Source organism: Heloderma suspectum, chromosome 10 (assembly GCF_057233095.1).
Source record: "Heloderma suspectum isolate Gila_16-S chromosome 10, 16-S_ref, whole genome shotgun sequence".
In the NCBI taxonomy this organism is placed as follows: Eukaryota; Metazoa; Chordata; class Lepidosauria; order Squamata; family Helodermatidae; genus Heloderma; species Heloderma suspectum.
In genome coordinates, this window is record NC_139467.1 from 33345593 (window position 1) to 33361164 (window position 15572).

The 15572-nt window shown below is 48.0% G+C and overlaps 1 protein-coding gene across 8 annotated transcripts in view; it reads left to right on the forward strand.

Annotated features, from left to right (window-relative positions):
• Positions 1 to 15414, forward strand: part of PAQR7 (progestin and adipoQ receptor family member 7) — a 23776-nt gene extending 8362 nt beyond the window's left edge. For 5 of the 8 annotated variants that reach the window (XM_084815830.1, XM_084815829.1, XM_084815825.1 and 2 more), the window contains one exon: positions 8886 to 15414. In XM_084815830.1, coding sequence (XP_084671956.1) covers positions 8922 to 9980 — 1059 coding nt within the window. In that variant the 5' untranslated portion in view covers positions 8886 to 8921 and the 3' untranslated portion in view covers positions 9981 to 15414. The remainder of the gene's footprint in view (positions 1 to 8885) is intronic. The other 3 variants (XM_084815824.1, XM_084815827.1, XM_084815828.1) reach the window with 1 other exon arrangement.
• Positions 15415 to 15572: the final 158 nt, after the last annotated feature.

The following is a 15572-nucleotide window of genomic DNA, read 5'->3' on the forward strand; positions in this document are numbered from 1 at the left end:
AGCGCAGAGTCAAACTATGGAATTTACTTCTGCAAGATGTAGTGATGGCCACCAATTTTGATGGCTTTAAAAGGGGGTTGGACAAATTGGGAGAAGGCTGTCAATGGCTACTAGTCCTGATGGCTATATGCTACCTTCTGTATTGGAGGCGGTGTGCCTATGTGCACCAGTTGCTGGGGAACATGGGCGGGAGGGTGATGTTGCACTCATGACCTGATTGTGGGTTTCCCATGGGCATGGGGTGGGGAGAAAAAGAAAAGAGAGAGAAGCTGGAGGGAGGGCAAGAAAAGTGGGAATCTGGGAGAGGGGGCGTGAAAAAATGGCAAATGTGCTCATGGTCCTGAAAAGGTTTCCTACCCCTGGTGTAGTGTGTTCAGCCTGAACTGGAGGGAACAGAGGTCTGAGTTCAAATCCCCACTTAGCCATGATGCTCATTGATTGGGTGATCTTGGGTCAGTCGCTATCTCTTAGCCAAACCTACCTCACTGGCTGACTGTGAAAATAAAATGGAGGGAAGTCGTATAGATAATACTGTGTTGAGATCCTTAGAGGAGAAGCAGTATATAATATAATACACTGAAGGAAAAGTTACCTTCGATATCTTTCATCGTGTATTCAGAGTAACATATTGGACCCAAAATAACCTTGGAAGCTAAATAACTGTATTCCCATAACTCTCCACCCCACTGGGTAAAAAGGTCTCCCACTGATAAGTGACTGCAGCTTTGCAGGCTACAGTTGGAATGGCATGTTTTTTTAATGCTCTTCTACATTAAAACTCCTGCAAAGGCCAGCACGATATCAAGGAGCTGAGCTAGAAAGCAGGATGCTTAAGATCCTTACAATGGTCTTGACCACCAGATGAAATTCCTCCATCACATAAGAGCCTTGCTGGATCAGACCAAGGGCCCATCTAGTCCAGCATTCTGTTCACACAGTGGCCACCCAGCTACCTGTGGGAAGCCCACAAGTAGGACACAAGCACAAGAACATCCTCCCGCTCATGTTCCCCAGGCAACTGGTTAACAGAGGCATGCTGCTTCCGGTCCTGGAGGCAATATACAGCCGTCATGCCTGGTAGCCACTGATAGCCTTCTCCTCCATGAAATTGTATAATCCCCTTTTAAAGCCATGTTTTTCTCCCTACCCATTTGCTCCACACCTTGCATAATTTTGTACACCTCTATCATATCTCCCTCTGCTCACCCTTTCTCTAAGCTAAACAATCCCAGATGTTGTAACCTTTCCTTATAGGGGAGTTGCTCCAGCCCCTTTATCATGTTGGTTGCCCTTTTCCCTACTCGACAATATCCTTTTTTACATCCTATACAAAAGCAGACTAAAGAGGATTCCTGCCTCATAGACAAGTCGTGGACCCATCAGATGGTTCCTTAATGTCATCCACCCCCTTGTGATCTTATCATTGGACACGTACAAGGCTCTGGACAAGGTAGAATGGTGTTTCTTGGGAAAAGTCTTGCAGAAAAGGGACACTGGAGAGCGGTTTGAAAAGGTACTCTCCTGGATGTATCTCAGTTCCATGGCTGTAAGTAGGATTAACCTCTAAGATTCCCAAAGGACTGAGTTAAACAGAGGCACAAAACAGGGATGTCCATTGCTTTTTGCAGCTGCCGTGGAGCGGTTAGCAGAGGCCCTGCGCAGCAACCCCAATATTAGGTTATCCACCTCTTCACTGACAACACGGCTTTGTACCTATCTAACTTGTGCACAGGCAGTCCCGGACATGACGGGTTGAACTGGAACGTAGGAAGCTGCCTTATAGGGAGTCAGGCCCTGGGTCCATCTCGCCCAGTATTGTTGACACTGACTGGCAGCGGCTCTCCAGGGTTTCAGGCAGGATTCTTTCCTAGCCCTGCCTGGAATCACCAGGGATTGAACCGGGAACCCTCTGCATGGAAAGCAGGTGCCCAATGACTGATGTGGCTGCTCTGTTACTTGCCTGCAAATCAGTTTCACCAAACTGGAAATCCCTTGGTTTCAATATTAATCCCCTGAGATCAGCCACATTTGAAACTCACCTCTAACTTGGCACTCCGGCTGGACTTAATTAGATACTTGGGAGCAGACATCTCAAAGAATCTTGCACATTTGAAGAAACTGAATCACAACATAGCCCAGGGGTCCCCAACATTTTTGGACCCAGGGGCACGTTTAGGAATTTGAGAAACTGCTGTGGGCGCCACCACAAAGTAGCTCCCATCGAGGATGTGGCTAGTCACGTAAGGGCTGCCGTGGTGGCCTGACTAGTCCAAAGAGCATGTGGGGAGAGAATGAGCAAGTATAGAGGTTGGGAGGGAGGGGGAAATAGCAAGGCAAAGGGGTAGAGGGGAGAGAAAGAATGAGGCTGTGGAGGGGAGAAAGAAAGAGGTAAAGAGGTGTGTGTGTGTAGAAATAGGCTAGAGGCTGGGCATGGAGAGATGCAGCAAGATAGAGATGAGTGGAAGAGAAAGCAAGGCTAGGGAGGGAGAAGAGGAAGAAGGCTAGGGATGGGGAAGGGAGAGAAAGAGCGAGGACAGAGTTTGGGGAGAGAAAGAGCAAGGCTAGAGGCTGGGAGTGGAGAGACACAACAAGATAAAGGGATGAGTGGGAGAGAAAGAGTGAGGCTAGGACGGGAGAGGAAGAAGAAGGCTAGGGATGGGGAAGGGAGAGAGAGAGCGAGGACAGAGTTTGGGGAGAGAAAGAGCAAGGCTAGAGGCTGGAAGTGGAGAGACACAACAAGATAAAGGGATGAGTGGGAGAGAAAAAGTGAGGCTAGGACGGGAGAGGAAGAAGAAGGCTAGGGATGGGGAAGGGAGAGGAACAGCAAGAAAAGGGGTTGGGGGAAAGAAAGAGCAAAGGTAGAAGCTGGGCATGGAGAGCTAAAGAGAGGGCTGTGTGGGCAAAAGAGGACTGGGTGGGGCCAGGAAGCAACCCTTCCCTTCCTGCCTGCCGAACAGCTGGTCAGTGGCACGTTGAGGAACACTAAGAAAAACCCGGTCACCTCACATTTTTCCAGTTTTTGATTAAAAATCATTTTTTAAGGGAGCGCTCCCCATGGGCGCCGTGTTGGGGACCCCTGATGCAGCGTTTGGCCAGGTTAAACAAGATCGAATCTGCTGGTCCAGCATTCCCCAACCTGGTGCTCTCCAATTGTGTTGCACTGCGACTCCCATCATTCCCAGTTAGTGCTGGCTGGGAATGATGGGAGTTGCAGTCCGGCACATCTGGAAGGCACCTGGTTGGGGAAGGCTGTGCGGGTCCAAGGATAGTCTATCCTGGCTCAGACACATGGCAGCAATTAAAATGTCAGCAATGCCCAGAGTTTTCTTCCTGGGCCAAACTTTGCCAATAAGCTTTCCTCCTAAATGTCTGATAAACTGGCAAGAAATATTCAACAAATTTGCCTGCAAAGGCAAGAGATCTTGGCTAGTGAGCAGCTTGCTCTACAGAGTAACATCAGCAGGAGGGGAGGTATGTCAAATCTTCAGAGATACTAAGGGCACAATCCTACGCGTGTTTAGACAGAAAAAAGTCCTACAACTTTCAGCATTCAAATGCTGGGAGTTGTAGGACCTTTTTCTGTCTAAGCATGCATAGGATCGTGTCCTAGGATGCCTTCTGGTGTAAACAATCTCCCTCCTCTATGAGAGGTAGAGAAGCCATGGGTAAACATGGAACTGGCAGACAAACCCTGCAGTGGCTTTTGTTCTCACCAGCCGCATTTAGAGACCTCTCCAAGCTAAACAGTCCCTTCCTGAAAGTAGCACTGCAGGCACTGGTACAGTGGTGCCTTTTGAAGTGCAGGCATTCATCGTGACAGTCCCCATAGCCACGCCCCTGAGGAGAGTCCAGAAGTGAAGGCAGCTGCATTGATCCATTACCAACAAACCAGTTCTAGGAGTTTTCATCTGCTAGGAGCAGGTCATTTGTAAAGCGAATGGGTCTTACAGAATCATAGACTAGTAGGGCTGGAAGGGGCCTACAAGGCCATCGAGTCCAACCCCCTGCTCAATGCGGGAATCCAAGTCAGAGCATCCCTGACAGGTGGCTGTCCAGCCTCTTAATTGCCCGTTCAAGACCAAGCCAGCTCAGAACACTTTACATTACAACAAAGAACAGCATGTTGTTGCTGGGAAAATTAATCTTCCCCACCCTGGCCCTTGCTACTGATAGGATTACAGCTAAACTCAGAGGGTGCAGGATATTCAGGGCAGGGGGGGGGGGGAGGGGTGGATGACATCAGCGTCCCTGCTAATAAAAATGTGCCGGTGTTGCGTCCCTGTGAGCCCTGCCTCCATTAAACCACTGGCTGCAGGCTTGGAAGAAGTGGTGGAAAGAGATTTCCCCATCCATTCCCCAACCCCCACCCAAGAGCTATAGTGACCCATCCAGTGTTTTACCTCCCACTTCCAATGCTGGGAAAAGGCAGGGCTTTACAGATTATGGGATTTCTGTGCCAACAACAGACCGCTGTCAGGGCCTTAGTTAATTTTTGAAGGGAGTTAATGGGCCAGTTCGCATGATCAAACAGCCCACCGTGGCTTATTTAAGCCAGGGTGGGCTGCAGCGTGCGCCAGTGGCCATTTTGAATATTATGTCGTCTGAACCCAGCAGGGGCGAGTTGTGCAAGGATTAAATAACCTTTGCATAATGCTAAAACAGGCCGTGGGCTATGGGTTCGGATGACCCAACAAGTCTCCGTTCCGGCTCAAATGTGCAAGACGGCGCCTGCAGTCACCACGGCTTGTTGTGGCTTAAATAAGCCACAGCAAGCCACCGTGGTTGTGCACACTAAGGAACACAGTCCAGTGGCAGTGTCTTCTGTCCAGCCTTCCCTAACCCAGCATCTTCTAGATGAGCTGGACTACAACTCCCATCACCCACAGCCAGCATGGAAGACATTGCCAGAGGTACATGCCTTTGGAAGTTAAGGAGAAGGAACACAAAAAGAGTAGCGGGAATGATTGAGTGTTAAGCAACCTTCCCTACAAGGAAAGGCAAAAGCAGTCCTCCCCAACCTGGCACCCTCCAGGCGTGTCAGACTGCAACTCCCATCATCCCCAGCCAGAACACCCCATGACTGCTGGCTGGGGATGCTAGTGCTTGTATCATACAACATATCTGGAAAGCGCCAGGTTGGGAAGGTGGTGGTTTGTGGTTTGTAGCGGTGCGCACGTGGTGGTTTGTAGTTGAGCACACGCGTGCACCCATACACACACATTGGCTAAGGGGAAACATGAAAGAGGTTTATAAAATTATGAACAGGAAGAGAGAGTGGATAGAGACAATTTTCTGTCTCTGGTAATACAAGAATTCTGGATCACCCAGTGAAACTGATTAGTTCAAGACAGACCGAAGAAAGTACTTTTCACACAACATGTAATGAACATATACAGAGCTCACTGCCACACACAAGTTGTGGAGATGGCTGATTTGGCTTGGACTGAGAGAGGCTTATCTGCTATAGTGGTTGGGAATGGAACCTCCATCTTCAGAAGCAGCATACCTGTGAACTGCCACATGGGAGGGGTGGAAGGCCAGTGACCAGCTTTGAGCCCCGTTTGTGAGCGTCCAAAGGCTGCTGTCGGAAAAAGGACACCGGACTTAAATTCACCTCACTCCAGTCCAGAAAGGCAAAACTTAGGGTGATTTATATAGACTGTCCAATTCCTGGGGTTCAGGGCAGGTTACCTAGAATGTTTTGAAGGTGAAATTTCTACAAGAAAAACTGTCGCACTGGAAGCTTTCTTTGGGTTTCTTTTTGGCAAAAGAAAACATTTTGTAAATGAGATAATTAATCTAAAGTTTTTAAGGAAAGCACAGTCTGCCCTTGATTTCCAGCTCCATTAAACAACAACCCACTCAGTCTTGCTCTTCCTGGAAACTCCTTCCGTTGTTTCATATTTTCAGAGGCGTCTTTTCATCCTCTGCCAGAGACGGCTCACTCAGAGCTGGGCCGGAGTTCCTAAGGTTCCTCTCAGAGTTCCTCTGGCACTCTCACCAGAGCTTCACTGGGCTGAGATTGCTCCATGAAGTAACAAAAATGGTTTTGCGAATGCTCCGAGGGGGAGAAATGCCCAGGTCCCTTCTACTCTGAATCAGGTGATGTAATATAGGAAGAGGAAGCTGCCAGATACCAGGCCAGAGAAATGGTCCCTTTAGGCTAGTGATGGGCAGACTTCTAGCTTGCGGGATCTGCTTTGTTTTAACGAGAACCCTGAGATCCCCCAACCAGAGCTGGCCACAAAAGACATGCACATAAAATGAAAGACTTGCCAGAGCCTTGGCATCTTCCCAACACTTGGCCACTTCAAGTCTAGCTGCTACCAGGAGGTATACAATTACATCCTTGTTGTCGAGATGATCTTTCTTGGGATCTGTGAAGCTACTTAATGGAGCTCTGGGTCCCTTGTGACATTTCGGTTCACAATTGCCATGATTTCAGTGTGTACAAGCTTCTGAAATTAAACGGGTTGTAAAATGTAGCTCTCCCCTCTCTCCACCCCTGATGGTGCCATCTCTTTCCATGCTGTATGGATCTCCAGAATTGAACAAGACGTTTGGAAATGTCACGGATATAAGGTTTAAAATCTTTGCTGCTCTTGGCTCTGGAGCTGGAAAAAAAGACACATTCCGGTTGCAATGTGGAGATAACCTGTGGTTTAAAAAAAGAAAACAGAGCGAGGGTGACATGAACTCTTCCCCCACATGAGGATTGGACAAGAAGCTTGAAGGGCAGTTAAAGCAGCATGTCTGATTAAGGCTGGTCCTTCTGCCCAGTAGTGCTATTCAACCTTAACTTGACACTTTTGGGGAGTCGGATGTTCTGGCTGTGAGATATTACGAAGGAACACTCCCTGGATGCTAAAAAGCGTATCCAGTGCCATCACTGTGGCTGTCAACCGATTAAAGATGAATTGTATGAGTTTTAGTCAATCCAATTGGATAATTGATTAATTTCAGCACTCCTATTCTGTAATTTTTATGATATTAGGAGAGAACTAATTTTGCCTTTGTTATCTAAGCTCCCTGGTAAAGATAATGATGGTAATCAGCTAAACAGTAAGACATCATCTCTGTAGTTACTGAAACAGTTGCAGAGTCGCTTTGTTTTGCAGTTAAGTTGAGAGCCCAGATAACTCATTCTTGATTTGTTTAGTGTTGATTCATTTATAATGGCAAATTGTTGAATGCCCTATTTTTTATTTTATTTTAATCTGGTCATTGGTATCAATAAGTGATTGATTGTGTGTGAATTTGCATATAAGAAGAAATAATTCTAAAGAAAGAAATAGTTTCAGATGATGCACATGTTTTGCGGCAGGCATATTAGAACAGGCCTTCTATACACGCACACGCACACCAACACCCACCCACCCACCCACACACGATACTGTGCCTCGTCTAAGGTGGAATTTGCCATCTCCGGGTTTTAGAATTATTTATTTATTTTTTAAGAAAAATTAAAATCTGCTAATGACTTAATTAAGGGGGCATCTTTTTAGTCAATCATTTAAAAAAAAAAAATCAATGTAACCAACGAATAGATAAAATGTTGCCGTCTGAGCCATAACTTGTCATTTCTATACTTGGCCGGGGTTCAGCTTCTACACGGATGCAGGTGCACAGGCACACAAGTGACCCCCCCCCCCAATTGACCTGGAGATAATATGTAATGAGTGAAATGGTTAAAAACATCAGTGTATCCCTGGATTGCTGGGAGAGATTGGTAACATCTAAGAAAACAGAAGAATGTTTTTGGACCAGCCGTCCCCAACTCCCATAGTCCCCATCCAGAACAGCCTGTGATCATGCTGGCTGGGAATAATAGGAGTTGTAGTCCAACATATCCAGAGGGCACCAGGTTGGGGAGGCTGTTTTGGACCTTTTGGGGTACAGCTGTTGAAATTCTAAGCTCTACCACTCAGATAGACTGCTCCTGCCATTCCACAATGAGTCAGATCTTCTGCCGGCCACTGCTGTCTAATCAATGTCTCCTTCGTCTGCCTGGCCTGCTGTTTTTTCCAGGCAAGCTGATCTCTGGCCTTTCAGCGATTGCCTTGAAACGGGTCTAACAATTCCAAGTGGAAATGAAAGCATTGCCCCATGTAATGCTGCCGATACATTACATCACGGGTTGGGGAACCTTTTCCCGCCTGAGAGCCGAATTACATTTCAGAGAAGGTCTCAGGGGCTGCATTCCAGTAGTGGGTGGAGCTGGAGGCAAAGGGGGTGGAGCCAAAAATACAAAAGCTACCAGCCTGTTGTAGCTTAAAGCTCTTACTGGTACTGGCAGTAAGCAAGCCTTCGGAGAGGCATTTCAGCCTTTTGAAATGAGGGGAAGAACTGGACAAATGATGGAAACTGCCAAACGATTGGATGTGGGGGGAATGGGGTTAGGGGAAGGGGGCTGTGGCCCTCTGGGGAAGCTCAGAGGGCTGGATTGGGACCCTGACCCTGAGGTTCCCCGTTCCTGTATTACATGAACTTTGCACCTTTTTGCACCCCATTTGAGGATATACCCAGGGAAAAGGTGCCACCTGGCAGCACAGCCCCCCCCCCCACATTAACTCACAAGTAAGTCCTGCTGTGTTCAGTGGGACTTACTCCTGGATTAGCATGCCTTGGATTGCATGCTGGCTGGAGAATACTGGGAGTTGTAGGACTTTTTTTTCTGTCTAAGCTTCTGTTGGATTGTGCCCTCAGTTACACTGCTGAGCTGATCCTCTCTAACTAGTCAAGGGGCTGCCACCCCCACAGGTGTTTCTTCCCGCCTCTGGTCTCCTGTGGCTGCTATTTCAACCACTGGCACCATTACTGATGTTGTTTTAATAAATGCAAATAAAGATCGACCCAACTTCACTTCCTCCTCTTTTTCTGAACAGGTTTTCTTCCCTTCTTCAGGGCTCGGCCTTCGTGTCATGGCAACAATTGTGTCCGAGAAGCTCAGCCGTCTTTTCATCAATGGCCAGCACTTCTGGAAAGTCCCCCAGCTCCTGGAGGAGGTGCTCCCCTCCCTCTCCAGCACCGTGGGGGTGTCGGATGTGCCTCAGCTTTTCCAGAAGCCTTATATCCAGGCTGGCTACCGCCCCGTCGACCGGACCTGGAGGTATTACTTCCTGTCGCTCTTCCAGCGCCACAACGAGGCGATCAATGTCTGGACGCACCTGGTGGCTGCGCTGGTGCTGGCGGTGCGGTTCTGGCAATTGGCCCGGGTGGTGGATTTCCACGGCGACCTACACGCCCAGCCCCTCTTCGTCATTGTGGCCTCTTCCATCGTGTATGCGACGTTCAGCACCCTGGCGCACCTCCTGCAGGCCAAGTCTGAGTTCTGGCACTGTGCTTTCTTCTTTCTGGACTATGTGGGGGTTGCCGTGTACCAGTACGGCAGTGCCTTGGTGCACTACTATTACGCCATTGAGCCTGAGTGGCACGCTCAGGTCGGGAGCTTCTACATTCCAGGAGCTGTTCTGCTGGCTTGGCTCTCCTGCGCCGGCTCCTGTTATGCCAAATACCGGTCCCCCCACCTCTCTTCCCTGATGGGCCGTCTGTGCCAGGAAATGCCCTCGGCCATAGCGTACGCTTTGGACATCAGCCCAGTGCTTCACCGCATTTACACCTCCTCTTCTTCAGGTCTCGCGGACCCGGCCGTCCTCTACCACAAGTGCCACGTGCTTTCCTTCCTCATCGCGGCCTTCTTCTTCGCCTATCCCTATCCTGAGAAATGGTTTCCAGGGAAGTGCCACTTTGTGGGTCAGGGACACCAGATCTTTCACATCTTCCTCATCCTGTGCACCCTCACCCAGGTGGAGGCGGTGCTCCTGGATTACCGGACGAGGCGGTCCATCTACTCTCAGCTGCATGGTGGCCTGGCCCCGCTTTTCTCTGCCCTGTGCCTTCTGGTGGTGGTTTGCTGCAGCCTGACAGCTCTCCACATGACCACCAAAGTAAGACGCAAACTGCGTCGGAAAGAAGAGTGAGGGAGAGACGCTGCTGGGGGATTGATCCACCGGCTTTCTTGTTTATGTGCCCTCTGGGCATGTCTGTGCCGTCATAATTTAGGAGATTGGGCATTGTGGCTGGGATGGGTGGTGCTTTTTTCAGCGAAGGGCAGGGCATCACTTGCTCTTTTCCAGGATGCTTACGACAGCTGGGTGGGTGGATCAAAGCCTGTGCCAGAAAGAAGGCAGCATAGGCAGATTCCCCTTGTGGAGTGCGGCAGCTAGTGTTGGACCACAGCCTGGGGGGCCCAAATGACCCCTCAGAGGGTGGCCGGTGATGGGGACAGCAGCAAACAGGCCCAGTGTCAGCACCTGGGTGGGCATGGGCTTGCTGGACCCTACCGGGATCTGACGCCGGTGGTCACTGCAGCATCCTTCCTTGTTTTTATAAGCATTTTAGAATCGGGGCCAGCTGGCCAGGCATGCACATGGTCACAGATGCTCATGTTGTTATTGGTACTGTTAAAACATACCATCCTTCACTATAGCAAAATGATACTTATTCCCCAGTCAAATGTGTTTAGCATCAGGGTAGCAGAAGCAAATGCCGTTTTATTCCTGTGGTCATGAACGGTGCTACAGTTTCAGTGAGTTTAAAATGCAAAACTGCACATGCTCGAAGTATTTCTTCTTTTTTCAATCAGGGTTGGTGACAGGACTCGTCTTGTTTTGCTCTAACATATCAGAAAGGTAAAAGCAGGTATAAAGCAGGAAACGGCCATGGGAGGAGGAGAGAACTGTGGGTTTGTATGCTTCACAACTGAAGTAATGCAGGCGGCCATCTAAAGGGATTCCCCCAAAAGACTATTAAGTCCAGGTTCTAAAATTACCTAGTGGCAGCACTGCTGTTGCGGGAGGAAGGGGGCCTTTTTCATGGACCCAACTGAAACCTTGCTTTCTAGGAGGCCAGTCTGTCCTGCAGGAAGAGCGCATCACTCATATACTTCCCCCACCCATCCACCTCCCACACAATCTCTAATGCACCTTTCTTGCTGCTCTTCTAAATTAGAAGTAGGGAAGTCAGAGAAATCTGCAGTGGAATCTAATGAGCTTGGATTTTTAGGAATCCGACCCACGGATTCCGCAGCGGACCAGCTTTTTCCAAGTCGCACAGATTCTGTGGACTTGCAGACTTTTTTTTTTTTAACTTTCAGGAATTTTGCGCAAATGTAACAATAGAAAAATATGCAACATTTTAAAAAGCAGCCGAAAATGCGCATTTCCCCTATAGGCTAAAGCACGAAAATGCAAATTTGCACAAATCCGGAAAATTAAAAATAATTCTATCGATGAGCGGACGATGGAAGGAGAGCCACCTGACAATCCATGAAATGCAGATGGAACAAATTTTACACAGCCTGTACATCCCTAATTAGAGGTGTTCAGACTTCAGAGTTGCTTGGATCTACTTTGTTTTTTTCCTAGAACCCCGAGTTCCACTAACCAAAGCCTGGTGCAAAAGACGTACACTTCGAATTAGAGTTGTCCGGAACCCAGGAATATGTTTGGAGCAACAGAACTAGACGGAGTTCACTGTCCTTCCAGACAAAAATCCACTCTTGGTTCACCCAAGCTTCCTTCTTTTCAGCGGTCTAATTTAGGACGGGGATGGGGAAGGGGTAATTTTGTTGCTGCTCTTGCTAAACAATTCGGGAGCCAGACATCCTTTGGCACCTCTGCTGCAAATCATGCACACATCTTGCAGTAGATCCCAGCACGACTTCTGCCCACCCCTGTTCTAAACAGTGGAAGAGCTTCAGGAGAAGTGGGCCTAGGATTGCGCTGGATCAGCACCGGGCTAAGCGGGAGAGCCTTTCAAGTGTCTGTGGCCCTTGAGCAAAGGCTGGCCTTACCCTTTGCCTGCACCAGCCGTGATGCTCTTTCAGCACATCTGATCTATGCAGTCATGGACCCAGGATGCTACAGCCCAGCCTCCCGCAAGCTGCCACTCTCCAGATGGGTTGGACTGCAACTCCCAGAATTCCTGGCTGGGAATTGCTGGGTGGGAATTCTGGGAGTTGCAGTCCAACCCATCTGCAGGGCACCAGGTTTGAGGAGGAGGCTGCTGTAGCCCACCAGTATGTGTCCCCCACCCCAAAGCTCATCTGCATGACTGACAGAGGGATCTTTGCAGGACTGGGTCACACCGCAGTGCCTTCACAGCTTGCCTTCCACCTTGCACAAGGCAGGGATGTCCCAGAGGGGGAACGTTCTTGCCTCTTCTAGAAATGCTTCCTCCACGTCTGGCTGGGTGCAGCCAGCCAGTCTGGAAGACGGGCCTTAAGGGATGGGTCTGCATCATCCTTTGGATGCGGAGAAGTGGAATGGTCATGTTTTTAGTGTGGTGACTTCTGTAGATGGCTTTCAAAAAGCAGAATGAAGAAGCAAACACACATGGCCACAGGATGTAGGGATGGACACCAATTTGGATGGCTCTAAAGGGGAATTGGACAAATTCAGGAAGGAGAAGGCTGTCAGTGCGGCTAGTCCTGGTGGCTGTGTGCTACCTCCAGGATCAGAGGCCACTGTGTTCAGTAGGGCTTACTCCCAAGTAAGAGTGCATAGGCTTGCAGGCTAAAATGTGCTGTTTATGTGTCCTAGTTCTTCCAAGTTGGGTTGAGTTTAGAATCACCCAAAGAACTAGGTAGGAATTATTCTGCAATGTCTCTGGCATATGACAAAACAATGGGTTGGATCCAGATGATGTTAGCTCATTTAGGCCACAGTCATATGCACACTTAGGTGTAAGCTCCATTCAAAGGGCCTTACTTCTGAGTAAGTCCAGTGCATAGGGTGGTGAGGTTAGATTTTCATTGAAAACAATGGGACTTCGCTTCATCCTGGCTAATTTTTCACATTGATTTCAATGGGACTTAAGTGCACCTCGCTTAGTCTGGACTGAACTCACTGACTTATTAAGCCCTGGAGAGCCTGTGTGTTGAGACACAATGTGGCCAGCCATTCCCCAGGCGGGTTCTTTCACTTGTTTCTAAAATATGGCCACTGCCCTTTCACGATGGTTCTGTGGCTCAGCACTTAGACTTTGGTGTCTGTAATTCTGTGGTGGGATGCTGATCTGGTTTGAGCTTCCACAGAAGGTAGGTGGGCCTGGTTGGAAACAGGCTGATATTCAATCTTGTTAAGTCAAGGGGGTGGCTTTTAGCCATCTCGAGTTCCTTGTTTCAGCGGGACTGAAAGCCAGATGGAATGTTCAGGAAAGAGCATGTGATATAGCCCTCTCAGGATTGCCCCACTTCAAGAATGCTTTCTGATGTTGGTGCTTTGATCTCCCTGCACATAGAAATCTAGCCTCAATCTAGATCAGGGGTAGGCATCCTGGCGCTCTTTGGAAATTTTGGATTACAATTCCCAGCAGCCCCAGGCAGCATGGCCAATGGCCAGGAATTATGAGAGTTGTAGTCCAAAACATCTGGAGGGCACCAGGTTGTTTATCCCTGATCTAGATCGCATAGAGAATCCTCCCCCAATCTGACACCCTCCAGATGTGTCGGTCTACAGCTCCTATGGGAGCTCTAGTCCAACACAACTGGAGGGTGTAATGTTGGGGAAAGCTGGGACAGAGGCTTGGCCAAGCCTGTCTCTTTTTGCGTGGGTGGCTTCCTTATAGATCAACAAGAATCTGCACTATGGCTGCCTTCGTCTCATATGCATCATCTTGGAAATATGATCTTAATATCTTGAAATGGCTGTATTCCTGATACTAAAAAATCAATTTAAAAATGAAATCAGTGGGTCAGGGAGAAAGCTATACTAGGATCCTTCTGCCTGATATGCCAGTTTTCCATACGCAGCAAATGCTTTACTCTGGAGCATTCCAACATGCACCCCCATCCAGCTTGTAAAGTGGCATAGTTTCAGGTGTGTGTGTGTGTGTGTGTGTGTGTGTGTACACCAGATTATATTTCTGAATAAGTAATATTTGGCTTAAATCCATGTACTGGAGATGGTGCAATTATGTGTGATATATGAAGATAAATTTCAGGGGTTCTGCAGAAATTTGCAGAATGGAAACTTGGAAGGGTGAATAGATTGGTGTGTGTTCCTGCCTGTCTTATATTTTATACACTTTAATCGGCCCAGTGCCATCATTTGTTTCTATAAAACACTTTTCACAAGCCAAATGTTTTATAGTCTTCTGTCTCGTGTAACCCTCACGTCAGCACTTTCAACAGTAGCATAACTAGGCTGGGGCAGTATGGGCACAGCCTTCATAGGGCTGTGAAACTAGGCATCAAATATAAAGCATATATTGACATCATATACAAACAAGTGAGTTTTGCAACAAAATGTTATAGTCTGGAGTGCCCGTGTTCAGGGTGCCAGCCAGCCATGCCCTCTTTCAGGGGACTACATTCCATCTCCACCCCTCCCCCACAGTTATCAATATTCACTGACAACTGAGCATGTTCAGTCCTCACTAGGCTGTTTTTTTAGGGTTGGCGCTAAACATTTTTTGTATTTCTGCAAATCTTGGGGTTCCCCCAACCCTGCTGATGCCTCCCTCTTGTGTGTGAGTGGTGCCATTTTGGCTATATAAGCAATGGGACGCACAACCTGAAGATCGGAAATAGAGGGATCGATTTTGACTATGTCTTGCTTTGTTTTTGGTTTGCAAAAATTAGGCACGTTTCTAAAAAAAAATGCCTAATTAAAGTATTTCTATCCCACAACTTCCTTCCTATGGGATCCTCAGGGAACAGTGCAATTAAAATTCCTTAGTCGTAAAACATTGAAAACAATAAAGTGTTTCAAAACAAAGCAACAAACAATCCACCAGCAACAGTAACAAATCAACGCGCAGACAAAACTGAAGAAAACTAGACGGAATCAAGATCAGCAAACAATTTCTGTAAAAGGCACACTGAAGCGAGGTAATGTTGACCTGCCATCTTAACTGTTCCCAGGGCAAAAAAAAAAAAATCACGATCTGATCATCACAGATGAAAAGGTCCAATCCTGTGGAGAAGAATGGCTGCAGCGCATAGGCAAGTTTATGTGGAAGGAGATTGTCCTTCAGATGCTAGGTAAAGAGCATGTAGCATCTTCAGGCAGCAGGTCTCAGTACTCTGTCAGCCTGCCCTTGGGCCTCTGTTGGGGCAAATTGAGCCCTGGTGGCCATAACTCAGCTGGTGGCCACTGTTTTGTTTTGCCAAAATGCCTCACATTGCATTAGTCAGAAGTATTATAAGGGGCAGGGGGAAGTTGGCCATTGAGTTTTTGTGGTAGCAGCCATTTTTTTTTCCCCACAATGCCTTGGGACTGGCCCAACATCTGGGGCATTATGAGAAAAACAAAATGGCAGCTGCTGGGAGCCTGGTATCCAGAGGAGTTCTGTCACTCCATATGCTAAAAAAAAAAAAAGTCCACTGTTCTGTTGTGTTAAAAGGTCAGCCACCCCACAATTTAAATTTAATTCTGCCCCTCAGGGTAAAAGAGGTTCGCCACCCCTGTTCTTGAGTTAGAAAAACAATCCTGACATGGTTCAGTAGGCAAAAGCATATAAATGAACTCTGTTGATGCACATTGTTGCAGAATGTAGAGGGGGCTCTG